Source organism: Macaca nemestrina, chromosome 7 (assembly GCF_043159975.1).
Source record: "Macaca nemestrina isolate mMacNem1 chromosome 7, mMacNem.hap1, whole genome shotgun sequence".
Taxonomy (NCBI): Eukaryota; Metazoa; Chordata; class Mammalia; order Primates; family Cercopithecidae; genus Macaca; species Macaca nemestrina.
The window spans coordinates 15,170,421-15,183,734 of record NC_092131.1 but is presented as its reverse complement, the minus strand read 5'-3'; the positions used below and the strand labels follow the sequence as shown (position 1 = coordinate 15,183,734).

Below are 13,314 nucleotides of genomic sequence, written 5' to 3'. Positions count from 1 at the left end.
TTCCATAGTTTTCTTAAGAGTGGATTCCTCCCATGAGTAGAGAGCCCTGGGTGAAAGGCTGGCCGCACCAATTCACAAGGAACTCTGCACCTGCCTGGGTAATCCTCTATCCAGCTCCAAACCTAGCAGGCTGAACAAGACCTGGGACCCATGTTCCTCTCCAAGAGGAAGCTTGAGTGAGCACAGGGTGGCCTATGCGCCGACTGCAATTGTTCCTAGGATGTAGCATCCCTGTGCGCTCTTTGGAGGGTCCTGAGCCTCCATCAGATGCTTGCCAGGGTGTAGACCCCACAGATCAAGAATGCCTTGTCCCTAGCCTGCTTCAGTAGCCACAGCCATGGCTGAGCCCCTGGGGACTGGGTCAGTAGAGAGGCATGCACTGGAACTCAGCTCCATGCTGCAAGAGCCTTGGCTTCCCCTGACTATGGCAGAGGACCAGCTTCTTATTTTAAGCTCAAGATTGACCAGAGTCAGAATCACTTTGTGGTGGGTGGCTGCTCCCGCTTGGACAGCCAGGTCTGATCTCACTGGCCACAATCCATAGATGCGTCCTTCTCGCATATAATAACCATGGAGGCCAGGCCTGGTGGCTCACGCCTGTAATCCCAGTACTTTGGGAGGCCGAGGCAGGCGGATCACCAGGTCAGGAGATTGAGACCATCCTGGCTGACACGGTGAAACCCCGTCTCTACTAAAAATACAAAAAATTAGCCAGGCATGGTGGCGGGCATCTGTAGTCCCAGCTACTCGGGAGGCTGAGGCAGGAGAATGGCGTGAACCTGCGAGGCGGAGCTGGCAGTGAGCCACGATCATGCCACTGCACTCCAGCCTGGGCAAGAGGGTGAGACTCTGTCTCAAAAAATAAAAATAAAAATAAAAAAATAACCATGGGGGCCAAAATAGGCCCAGTGTTCCTTACTCCTCGCACGCCTGTGTTGTGTGCACCATTGTGACCCCATTTTAGGGATGACTAGACTGAGGCCCAGGAAGGTCAAGCCACCTGCCCCAGAGCACCCAGCCGGTTGGCCGCAGGAATTCCAGGCCTTCCATCCCTGGTGCCCTCACCATGCCTTCTCCACGGCTCCAGAGCACCGTGTTGTCACCCCACACCCTGTGTCATCAATGCCCTCCGAGGTGGGCTGTCACACCAAGGAAGAGAACTGAAGCTGAGCCTGTCATATTACCCCCGGCCCCACCCCACACTGCTGGGGAGGACCGAGTGGGGCTTCCCCTCTTGAGGCAGGAAGTGGTGGGAGAGGTTTAAAAGCGTCCAAGAGGGGAAAACAACTCGGAGTAGTGAAGCGAATGCCTTGAACAGCCCTCCCACGGCCCTGCCCCACCCCACCCGCGGACCCCGCCCACAGACTCTGCCCAGCACAGCAACACCTAGTCCCTGGCACAGACTGACCACCTGCCCCTCTCTTGCTTCCACAGGTTTCTGGGACTCCTCGCTGAATCCTCCACAAGAAAGAGGGAAGCCAGCAGAGCCTCCAAGAGACCAGGCCCCCGGATTCCCGCAAGTCTCCAGCCTCAGGCCCACAGCCCATGACGCAAACTGTGCCTGTGAAATCGAGCTGTCGGTAGGAAATGACCGCCTGTGGTTTGTGAATCCTATTTTCATCGAGGACTGCAGCAGCGCCCTGCCTACCGACCAACCACCTCTTGGAAGCTGCCCTGCACGCCCCTTGCCACCCACCTCTGATACTACCTCGCCCACCTCCAGGTGGGCCCCACGCCGCCCACCACCTCCTCCCCCAGTGCTGCCCCTGCAGCCCTCCAGCCCAGCCCAGCCCCCTCTGCTCCCTGCTTCTGCACCCGCCCCTGCCTGTCCTTTGCCCACCTCTCCCCCAGTGCCTGCCCCCGTCACAGCCCATGCCCCAGGTCCCCCAGACCATCCGAGCCAGCCGCCTATGACGGCCTGTGAGAGACTCCCATGCCCCACTGCAGGCCTGGGCCCCCTCAGGGAGGAAGCGATGAAACCAGGGGCGGCCTCCAGTCCCTTGCAGCAGGCCTCCCCGCCGCCACTGCCTACGAAGAAGAACCTTCCCACTGCCCCTCCCAGACGCCGCGTTTCTGAGAGGGTGTCCTTAGAAGACCAAAGTCCGGGGATGGCAGCAGAGGGGGACCAGCTCAGCCTGCCTCCCCAAGGGACCTCAGACAGCCCTGAGGACACGCCCCGGGGGAGCACGGAGCAAGGCCAGGACACAGAGGTGAAAGCCAGCGATCCTGACAGCATGCCGGAGCTGCCCAGGAAGGCCAAACAACCCCCAGTCCCACCCCCCAGGAAAAAACGGATCTCTCGACAACTGGCCTCGACCCTCCCAGCTCCCTTAGAGAACGCTGAGCTCTGCACACAGGCAATGGCCTTGGAGACACCCACGCCAGGTCCACCCAGAGAGGGCCAAAGCCCTGCTTCTCAGGCGGGGACTCAGCACCCTCAGGCCCAGGCCACTGCCCATTCCCAGAGCTCTTCAGAGTTCAAGGGCTCCCTGGCCTCCCTCTCAGATAGCTTGGGGGCGTCTGTCATGGCCACCGACCAGGACTCCTACTCCACTAGCAGCACGGAGGAGGAGCTGGAGCAATTCAGCAGCCCCAGCGTGAAGAAGAAGCCCTCCATGATCCTGGGCAAGGCCCGGCACCGGCTGAGCTTTGCCAGTTTCAGCAGCATGTTCCACGCTTTCCTCTCCAACAACCGCAAGCTGTACAAGAAGGTGGTGGAGCTGGCGCAGGACAAGGCCTCGTACTTTGGCAGCCTGGTGCAGGACTATAAGGTGTACAGCCTGGAGATGATGGCGCGCCAGACCTCCAGCACGGAGATGCTGCAGGAGATTCGCACCATGATGACCCAGCTCAAGAGCTACCTGCTGCAGAGCACCGAGCTCAAGGCCCTGGTGGACCCCGCCCTGCACTCTGAGGAGGAGCTCGGTCAGTGCCCTGGGAGGAGGTGGCAGGGAGGAGAGGGCGGTGGGGCTTACAGACTCAGGAACCCCTTAGGACAAAAGAGGCCTATGCAGTGGACGCTGTTGGTGCCCACCCCCCATCCCTTCCTGGGCACCAGCAACTTTCTCCAGCTGCTGCAAGGTAGGCTGCTAATGGTGCCCGGCTCCCCTCTTTCCTAGAGAATTGACCTTGACTGTATAGGATCTATATTATCTGCACCCTCTCTTCCATCATCAGTGGCTCACTGCCAATTACTCACTGCCATGGGGGGGATGAAGACTGGCCCCTTGGCCTCTAGCAGGACCACTGTGTGATGCAGTTGATGCTCCAGGGCCCGGCGAGATCTGGCTGAGGCTGAGAGTTCATTCTTGCTCAAGCTTGCTCTGCCTCTTCCCACTGCTCTCACTCCCTGTCTTCTGAGTCTCTTCAGTGAAATCACATGCACCCAGATCCCTCTTTCAGGCTCTGCTTTCAGGGAACCAACACAAAACAGCTCACTCCTCTGACCACCCCTTCTAAAGTAGCCCCCAGCCTTCCCCACCCTCACCAACCTTGAATCCAGTCATTATCAAAGCTTTTACCGATTGTGGTTCACGGTGAGAAGTAGCTGTGAACAACCACACACCTACATATGTTAAAAATATCAAGGCCTGGCACACTGGTTCAAGCCTATAATCCCAGCACTCTGGGAGGCCAAGGCAGGAGGATTGCTTGAGTCCAGGAGTTTAAGACCAGCCTGGGCAACATGGCAAAACCATGTCTCTAGAAAAAATACAAAAATTAGCCAGGCATGGAGGCGTGCTCCTGTGGTCCCAGGAGGCAGGAGGACTGCTTGAGCCCTGAAGGCCAAGGCTGCAAAGAACCAACGTCCCACCACTGTACTCCAGTCTAGGGGACACAGTGAAACCCTATCTCAAAAAGAAAATAACAGCTGGGCATGGTGGCTCACGCCTGTAATCTCAGCACTTTGGGAGGCTGAGGCGGGTAGATCACTTGAAGTCGGGAGTTCGAGACCAGCCTGGCCAACATGGTGAAACCCCGTCTCTACTAAAAATACAAAAATCAGCCAGGTGTGGTGGCACATGCCTGTAATCCCAGCTATTGGGAGGCTGAGGCAGGAGAATCGCTTGAACCTGGAAGGCAGAGGTTGCAGTGAGCTGAGTTTGTGCCATTGCACTCCAGCCTGGGCAACAAGAGCAAAACTCTGTCTAAAATAAAAAAGAAAGAAAAGAAAAAAATACATTCTGTCAGTTCACACTGCTGTGGCCAAAGTGGTTGCTAAACACTGAGCTGCTTCTGAGCTAGTTGGTAAATAGTTACTGCCCCAGCCGTCCCCTGGTATCTCTAAGCCTCTCTTTCCCCACCCAATAATGAAAGAGTTAGGTCTGGGTATGTAAGGGACACATGAGCCTCTGAACACAGTAGATTCGTAGTGAATGTTTCTTAGAAAAGGAGCTTCAGATGTTCCTTTCCCAGGGCTACTGGATTTTGCTAGCGGACTCCTGAAAACAAATAGGTTTTCGAGGCCACAAGATTCATGATGGCATTTCAGGTATGATGAGGGGTGATAGGATTGAGATCTGAGGCCAGTGCTGTGTGTGTGTCTGCACAGGGCCCTGTAAGCAGATAGTCGACAAAGAGTTATTGGGCACCCAACTCCGCATCAGCTGCTGGCTCAGATATAGAGACAGAAGTGAACAAAGCACTCAAAAAGTTTCAGCCTGTGGGGAGCTTACGGTCTAGCAGGGGTGACAGGCAAGAAGGATGAGTAGGGTTGGGTGCGGTGGCTCACGCCTGTAATCCCAGCATGTTGGGAGGTCAAGGCGGGTGGATCACCTAAGGTCAGGAGTTTGAGGCCAGCCTGGCCAACATGGTGAAACCCCGTTTCTACTAAAAATACAAAAAGTAGCCGGGTGTGGTGGCACGCACCTATAATCCCAGCTACTCAAGAGGCTGAGGCAGGAGAATCACTTGAACCTGGGAGGCAGAGGTTGCAGTGAGCCCAGATTGTGCCACTGCACTCCAGCCTGGGCGACAGAGCAAGACTTTGTCTCAAAAAAATCAAAGTTAAAAAAAAATAGAAAAATTAGCTGGGCACGGTGGCATGTGCCTGTAGTCCCAGTTACTCAGGTGGCTGAGGCACAAGAATTGCTTGAACCCAGGAGGCAGAGATTGCAATGAGCCAAGATCGTGCCACTGCACTTCAGCCTGGGCAACAGAAGGAGACTGTGTCTCAAGAAGAAAGAGAGAGAGAGAAAGACAGAGAGAGAGGAGTAAAGTATAAAGTGTAAGGAGACACATAAGTGAGCACATGTGGATGGAAGCGAGGTCAGGAGGCTGTTGGGGGGCAGGACCCCAAGGGCCTTGTGAGCCTCTCTATGGACCTCACGTCCAAGGGTGAGTGACCTCACTCACATGTGAACATCACTCTGGCCATCACGCCGAGTGGGAGCAGAGAGACTCAGACTTGGTATGAGGCTACTGTCACAGCCGAGGTGAGCAGTGAAGGTGGCTGGGACCAGGACAGAGGCAGCACAGATGGGGAAACATGGATGGACTCTGGGTCTGTTCTGAAGCTGGAGCCACAGGACTGACTGGAAGCTGGATGCGGGAGTGGGAGAGGGGAAGTAGGATGTGGACATGTGGACAAGCATTGTTGTCCCTGGGAGGCCACAGTGTCCATCCTGCGGCAGGCACTGGGGAGGAGTCGAGGAGCTCAGTTTGGGACATGTGACACTGGAGATGCTTATTAGACACCAGGTGGGGAGGTCAAGCGGGTCATTGAGGGCTGAGTCTGCAGTTCTGGGGCTAAAGAGAGATGTCTGGGAACTGTCAGCACAAAAGGAGCCATGAGACTGGATGAGATCATCCGGGTCTGAGGCTGAGCCACAGGCACCGTGCAGACCAGGAGGGCATAGAAGGGCACGGAAGGACATGGAAGGACATGGAAAACTCCAAGTGGCCCAGAGGAAGCTGTGGCCAGCCCTGCCTTCCAGAGTTGGGGGAATGTAAGAGCTGAGGCCCAAAGGGTCAGGAGTGCTAAGCTGTGGAAAGGGTGGTGGATGGACTTTCCTTCTGGAAAGGGATGACAGCGTGGACGAAGGCCAAGAGGTGGGGAATGAGGCTGGAGGATCACGGGCCATTCACACAGGCAGTGAAAGTCAGCCTGAGGATTTGGCCCAGAGGTGATGGAGCCCCTGAAGGGTGTGTGTGGAGGGCAGAGCAGAGGGGACAAAACGGGGACGGCTCAGGAGACTGTGGCCATGCAAGGCCTGTACCTGGTGGCCTTCAGCAGAGCAAAGGAGGTGGAGCTGGACCTCTGCTGGAAACAGCAGGAATGACTCCAGCCTCAGGGCAGCTGGCTGGCAGGATACAGACACGCCATGGCTCCTGTTAAGGCCAGATCTGCCTCGGGCACCAAGATGCCAAGAGGTACTAGACTTGGAGTCTGTCCTGGCAGGTGATATGGCAGAGTGTCACCAGAGCCTGCCGTGGGCACTAATGTGTGGGGCAGAGAGGTTTCCAGGCAGTGAGAGGTGGCAGCTGAGCTGAGCCACCAAGGACGGGAGGGCTGGAGCTACAGAGAGGAGAGAAGGGCCCTCCAGCAGGTGGGAACAGGGTCAGCATCCACAGCAACGGTGCCATTCCAGACACTGCACATGTCAGCCTCATGACTGCAAACCAGACCAGATGGGTTTGGCCATTGTCATGCCCAAGAAGCCACAGCTCAGAGAGGTCCAGTGACCTGGCCATGAAGACAGAGCTGGTAGTAGAGCTGGACTTCAGACCCAGGCAGCCCAGCCCTTTCCATGAGCTGAGTCCTCTGCCTCTGCCTCTTCCTTCCGAGCTCTGCCCATGTGTGTGGCCAGTCAGACGGTGAAGGAACTTAAACCACATAAAAAGGCCAGACAGGGTGGGGCATGGTGCCTCATACCTGTAGTCCCAGCACTTTGGGAGGCCAAGGAGGGCAGATCACCTGAGGTCAGGAGTTCAAGACCAGCCTGACCAACATGGTGAAACCCCATCTCTACAAAAAATACAAAAATTAGCCAGGCGTGGTGGTGGGCACCTGTAATCCCAGCTACTCAGGAGACTGAGGCAGGAGAATTGCTCGAAACCTGGGAGGTGGAGGTTGCAGTGAGCCAAGATCACACCACTACACTCCAGCCTAGACAACAGAACAAGACTCTGTCTCAAAAAAAAAAGAAAAAAAAAAAAAAAGGCCAGCAGAACTCCACGCTTAGGGTGCTTCTGGTTTTATTAGGGAGACAAGTCACAAGAAACAATTGGATACAAAACAGTCCTAATGTGAGGCTGCGGAGGGCCTGAGTCTGGAGAGGAGGTGCTGGGAAGAGATCCTGCAGCTCTCAGATGTGAAGGGGCCGGGAGGGCGTGGGCACAGCCCTCTCATTTTGCAGTTCAGGAAACGGGCCCTGGGAGGGGAAGGGACATGGCCGAGGTCATGCAGAAGCCCAGGACAGTGGGGAAGTGCAAGTCCCTGCTCCCAGGTCAACGCCCATCTGCACCCATCTCTACCTGCGGAGGCTCCAATGAGGTGGGGAGGTGGGGGGGAAGGAGGGTCAGGAACGGGGTGAGGGAGGTGAGGGAAGCCCTGTGTTCTGCTAAAAGGGAAGAGAGAGGCGGCAGCAAGGGACCCAGGATGGCCATGGGCCAGCCCCCAGGCCTGCGTGGCAGGGAAGGGCTGTCCGGGCCTCTATTGAGACCCAGCCCCGTGGGAGCATGAGTCCCTCCCTCCTCTCTCAGGGCTAGGGCAGCACAGGTGTCTCCCTACAGGAACAGGGCTTGGGACCTCCCCTTACTGAGCCTGTAACCAAGACCCATCCCCTAGAGACAGAGGAGGGCCAAAACAGCTTCCTAAGAATATGTTCCTCCAGTCACCCAAAGCAACTGGGCATCCCCTTGGTGTCAAGTAGACATGAGTTCACGTCCTTGTTCAACCCCCAATGCACCCCATGAGAGCCTAAGTTGGTCTGTCCTCAGAGTGGGGATCAGAGCACATATGCCTCAGAGCAGCTGCAAGATCAGGGCACCAACTCCTGCTCTGAGAGCTGATTGGGAATGCCTCTCTGATAGGACGACATTCGAACAGTGAAGGAACCAGTCATGTGGATGACTGCGAGGCGACTGCGCCACACAAAGGGAACTGCAGGAGCAAAGGCCCTGGGGCAGGAGCAGGCCTGGCAGTTGGTAGAGCAGCCTGAGCATGGGGAGCAAGCAAAGCAGTGAATGAGAGGTTACAGGGCCCGATCACAGTGGGGCCTCATAGGCCGTGAGGAGGCTCTGGCTTTGATTTGATTGCATGGGAGATGGGGGCCATTGGAGGTTTCCAAACAGAAGAATGTTATGATCAAAGACGTCATAACAGGACAGCACCAGCTGCTGTGTTGACAAGAGACTATAAGGGCCAGGGCAAAAGCTGACTGACATAACCCCAGCAAGAGATAATGGTGGTAGCCTGACCAACCCAGGTCAAGGTAGTAGCCATGGAAGTGATAAAAAAGTAAGGTTCTGGATATACTGTATTTTTGAGACTAGAGTCAAGTGGGTGTGGGAATTGGAAGGGAGATATTAAGAATAATTCCACCAATCATTTACTGGACATTCAGGCCATCAGCATACAGCTGCCCAGGTTGTACACTGTACAACTCCAGTGTGAGTATCGCCCTCTGAAGTTACGTACTCATAGTCAGCCCTGTGAAAGTTTGCTCTCTGCCAGGCCCTGTGAAAAGCATCAGGATGCAACGACTGGCTCCTGTGCCAGTGCCTTTCCAGTGTGGCTTTCTGTTGAATAAACTGTGCTCTCTCATGTGCCAGAACCACAGGGTATAACTTTTGGGGCTGTGAGTGTCCTTGCAGGTGCTGGAGCTGTGGATGTCCTCCCAGGGGCCAGGGGATGGGGATGGCTGTGCTGTTGGGCAACAGAACCAGGTGGCAGGATCCCAGCATCTGGTTTCCTCACCCTCGCTCTCTTGTTTACCTGCAGAAGCAATTGTAGAGTCCGCCTTGTACAAATGTGTCCTGAAGCCCCTGAAGGAAGCCATCAACTCATGCCTGCATGAGATCCACAGCAAGGACGGTTCGCTGCAGCAGCTCAAGGAGAACCGGCTAGTGATTCTGGCCACCACCACCACTGACCTAGGTGTGACCACCAGCGTGCCGGAGGTACCCATGATGGAGAAGATCCTGCAGAAGTTCGCCGGCATGCACAAGGCCTACTCACCTGAGAAGAAGATCTCCATCCTGCTCAAGACCTGCAAACTCATCTACGACTCCATGGCCCTCGGCAACCCAGGTCAGGGGGCAGCCGGGAGGGGTCTAGGCGAGGAGCTCTCTTTTTATGGGTCCATGACCCCACCCTGACAAGGACTCCGGAGCCCTTGGAAGGCCCCAGACTTTCTAGATTCAGAGCCCCCCTGGGGAGGAACTGGGTGTAGGTGGGGTGTAACTCCTGCGCCCTCTTGGAGTTACCTGGGGCCTGGGAGGAGAGCCATGATTGGCTGCTGCCTTGGAGGCAAGCGAGGAAGCCAGCCCACAGTTAACTTTGTGTGAATTAGGAAAAGCACTGTGTTAGTTTGCTAGGGCTGCAGAAACAATACCACAAGCTGAGTGGCTTAGCCAGCAGAAATATATATTGTCTCACAGTTTTGGAGGCTGGAAGGTTCAAGATCAAGGTGTGGGCATGGCTGCGCTCCCACTAAAGATGCCAGGGAAGGTTATTTTCCTTCCGAGCTTCTGGTAGTTCCTTGGCTTGTGGCCACAGAACTCTGATCTTCACATGGCGTGCTTCCTGTGTGCATGTCTGTGTCCCAATTTCCTCTTTTTGTAAGAATGCCAGTCAGACTGGATTAGGGGCCCACCCTACTCCAGTATGACTTCATCTCAGCTAGTTACAGCTGCAACAACCCTGTTTCCAAATAAGGTCAGAGTCCTAGGTGCTAAGGGTTAAGACTTCAACATACAAATTTTGAGGGGACACAAGTCAACCCCTAACAGGTGCCTTAAACAATTAGCATTGATTTGATGCCTAAGTCCACGGGGCATGGACAGCTGTCTGATCTGGGTCAGGTGTGCCTGAGCTTGGGTGGCTTATTCATGGATCTGTGATCAGAGGTGGGTCAGTTGGAGACCAGATAGTCTGGGATGGCCTTGCCCACATGCTGGGTGGGTGGTTGGCTGTTGGCTGCTCTGGGATGGCCTTGCCCATATGCTGGGTAGTTCGTTGGCTGTTGGCTGGTCTGGGATGGACTTGCCCACATGCTGGGTGGTTGGTTGGCTGTTGGCTGGTCTGGGACGGCCTTGTTCATGTGCTGAGTGGTTGATGAGCTGTTGGCTGGTCTGGGATGGCCTTGCTCGCGTGCTGAGTGGTTGATGAGCTGTTGGCTGGTCTGGGATGGGGATGACTGAGCCATGAGTTTCTCATCCTCCAGCAGGTTAGCACAGGTATGTACCCATGGCAGTAGCTGGGGCCCTAGAGAACAAGCAAAGCCTGCAAGGCCCAGTGAGGCCTGGCCCTGAACTGGCATGATGTTGCTCTGACACCTTTCATTGACTTGTTTAGGCACAAGAGACCATCCCAGACTCGAGGAGTGAGGAACATTTCCCCTCTTGATGGAAACAGTACAAAGGCATATTGTAAAGGGTGTGGATGTGGGAGAGGAATCCGTGGGACTATTTGTAATCATTTGACTGCAGTCCTCCAGGCAGACAAGAACAGGCATCACTGCACGATGGGGCACAGCTCAATGAAGAGAAAGCTGGCAGGATTCATCCCTTCAGCTGGTGCCCTTGTGCAGTGAGCAAACTGCGTACCTGGACACGGCTGCCATGGCAATAGAGTGGATGGATAGCCACCTCTGTAGACTCACAGACGTGGGTTCGAATTCCTGGTCTGTCACTTACTACCTATTTAAGCTTGAATGATTTACTTAACTCTTTAGAGCCCAATTTCCTCACCTGAGGAAGCTGCTTTACAGAGAGAGTAAAAGACCCTAAGACCCCTAATGGTTCGGAAGCCATTCTCAGTCACTTGTGAGTATTAGAAACAATGTGTGTAAAATGGTGGCCTCCACACACAGCACCTGGCAGGCTCAACAAATGTGGCTGTGTTAAGAGAGGGATTCTCTTCATCTCCCCTGGAGAAGGGCAGGCCAGTTTGGCCATAGACCAACAGAAAGCAATTGTGGGAGTGTGATTGGGGTATGGTGCCAGATCCTCTCACCCTAGAAACCTTTCCTCTCAGATCTGTACAGGCCACAATTCCGGGTTAGTCACATTTTTGTGGTAAACTGATTTGTGTCTTGCGACCGTGTGTTAGAATTGTGCTCCCCAGGCCAGGTGCGGTGGCTCACGCCTGTCATCCCAGCACTTTGGGAGGCTGAGGTGGGGGGATCACGAGGTCAGGAGTTCGAGACCAGCCTGGCCAACATGGTGAAACCCCATCTCTACTAAAAAATACAAAAATTAGCCGGGTATGGTGGCACATGCCTGTAATCCCAGCTACTCAGGAGGCTGAGGCAGGAGGATGGCTTGAACCCGGGAGGCAGAGGTTGCAGTGAGCCGAGATCGTGCCACAGCATTCCAGCCTGGGTGACAGAGCGAGACTCCGTCACACACACACACACACAAATAGAATTGTGTTCCCCAAAAGCAGACACCACGCCAGGGTGAACTCTGTATTAAGACTTTATCCTGATATTGGAGATGTGATGGGAAGAGAGAGGGTTGTAGTAGAAGCAGGATGTAGTGAAGGGTTTGTTTTCATACAGTGGACATTAGCCTCAGAGGGAGGTCGGGTGTCTTGTGCAGCCTGGGGCCCAGAGAACAAGCCCAGGATGTAAACTCCGCAACTGAGTAACCTCCAGGAAAATCCCCAAAGAAGTAGGTGGGGGACAGTGGACAGCCTGCAGAGCCCAGCGCTCTTGGTGAGTTTGACCTGGTCAGCCCCAGAGGGCTGGGACTCAGGGAAAGAATCGAGTATGCCCTGCCAGGCGACATGAGACCAAGGGTTAAGACCCCCTCGTGGCCTGGCAAAGGGAGTCCAAGAATGAGCGGGGCCTTCTCAAGCCTTCTCGGAGAGAGGCAGTCCTGGCTCTCTCTGCAACAGCAGGCGTTGGAGAGGGAGGCAAGCTCAGAGGCGTCCTACACGGCATGCAGGGAAGCAGCAGTCAGACTGGATCAAGGCAGAAAGGAGACAGAGCCCCGGGGACCCTTTGCTGGGAACAGCCTCGGGGAGAGCAGGCAGGCTGGCCCTGGACCCTGCAGGGATCATGGAAGAGCAAGGTCCAGGCTTCCTTGCCGGCTCTGCCGCTTCTCAGCTTGTGGCTGTGTTAAAATGACTTAGGTGCTCAGCCACAGTTTTCTCTTATGTTCAACAGGCACAGCCACAACCATCTTGCAGGCCTGTCTTGAGGCTTAGAGGAGTCTGAAGTTTGCATGTTGCCCAGCAGTTGGCACTTAGTCACAATAGCTATTGATTGGTTTCAGTGCTGAATTTCTAATTAGGGAAATCGTTGCCCCTGGATTTGCTGGGCTTGGTGGTAAAGTCAGAGCCAAGAGTTTTATAGACCCTGAGACATGATCAGGGCGACAGCTTTGGGCTGGAAGGGGCAATTCCATTCTCGATGAGTCCCAGTTTATCCAGAAACCCCTAGCCTCCTGGAATTCTTTTTAAAACCCCGTGACTGAGCAGCAACATTCAAACACCATGATTTTTTTTTTTAAACAGGGTCTCTTTCTGTTGCTCAGGCTTAAGTACAGTGGCACCACCCCCCAGGCTCAGGCAATCCTCCCACCTCAGCCTCCTGAGTAGCTGGGACTACAGGCATGCGCCACCACACCCAGCTAATTTTTGTATTTTTTGTAGAGATGGGGTTTCACCATGTTGCCCAGGCTGGTCTCAAACTCCTGAGCTCAAGCAATTTGCCTGCCTCGGCCTCCCGAAGTGCTGAGATTACAGGTGTGAGCCACCACATCCAGCCTGACTTTTTTAAATTGACAGATAAAATTGTATGTATTTACTGTGTACAACATGATGCTTTCAATATCTACATTGTGGAATGACTAAATCTATCTAATTAACATAGGCATCACCTCACATAGTTATCGTCCTTGTGAGAATCAAACACCGTGATTTTTGCTAACAATGAATTTGCTTTCTAAAAACTTACCAGAGAGCAGGGACTCGAGGAAGGAATGGCTAATTTTGAGGAGGGAGGAGGAGCAAGAAAGGCAGCTGCTGGAAAAGGTGACTGGTGTCACATGTGGTTGAATGGAGCAGAACCAGGTGCCTGCCATTTTCCATCCTCAGCAGGCAAGAGGGAGGGAGGCCGGAATCTCTGCAGATCCAGAAGCCAG

The 13,314-nt window shown here is 54.6% G+C and overlaps 1 protein-coding gene and 1 long non-coding RNA gene across 5 annotated transcripts in view; one reads left to right on the top strand and one right to left on the bottom strand.

The window, feature by feature from the left end:
- LOC139364206 (uncharacterized) overlaps positions 1-3,390 on the bottom strand; it is a 33,609-nt gene extending 30,219 nt beyond the window's left edge. Inside the window, exon 1 of the long non-coding RNA XR_011625608.1 lies at positions 3,200-3,390. This is a non-coding gene — a long non-coding RNA (uncharacterized lncRNA). The remainder of the gene's footprint in view (positions 1-3,199) is intronic.
- LOC105467535 (Ras and Rab interactor 3) overlaps positions 1-13,314 on the top strand; it is a 184,122-nt gene that overhangs the window by 144,741 nt on the left and 26,067 nt on the right. For all 4 annotated transcript variants that reach the window (XM_071099693.1, XM_071099692.1, XM_011717190.2 and 1 more), the window contains 2 exons: positions 1,435-2,925; positions 8,945-9,253. In XM_071099693.1, coding sequence (XP_070955794.1) covers positions 1,435-2,925; positions 8,945-9,253 — 1,800 coding nt within the window. The remainder of the gene's footprint in view (positions 1-1,434; positions 2,926-8,944; positions 9,254-13,314) is intronic.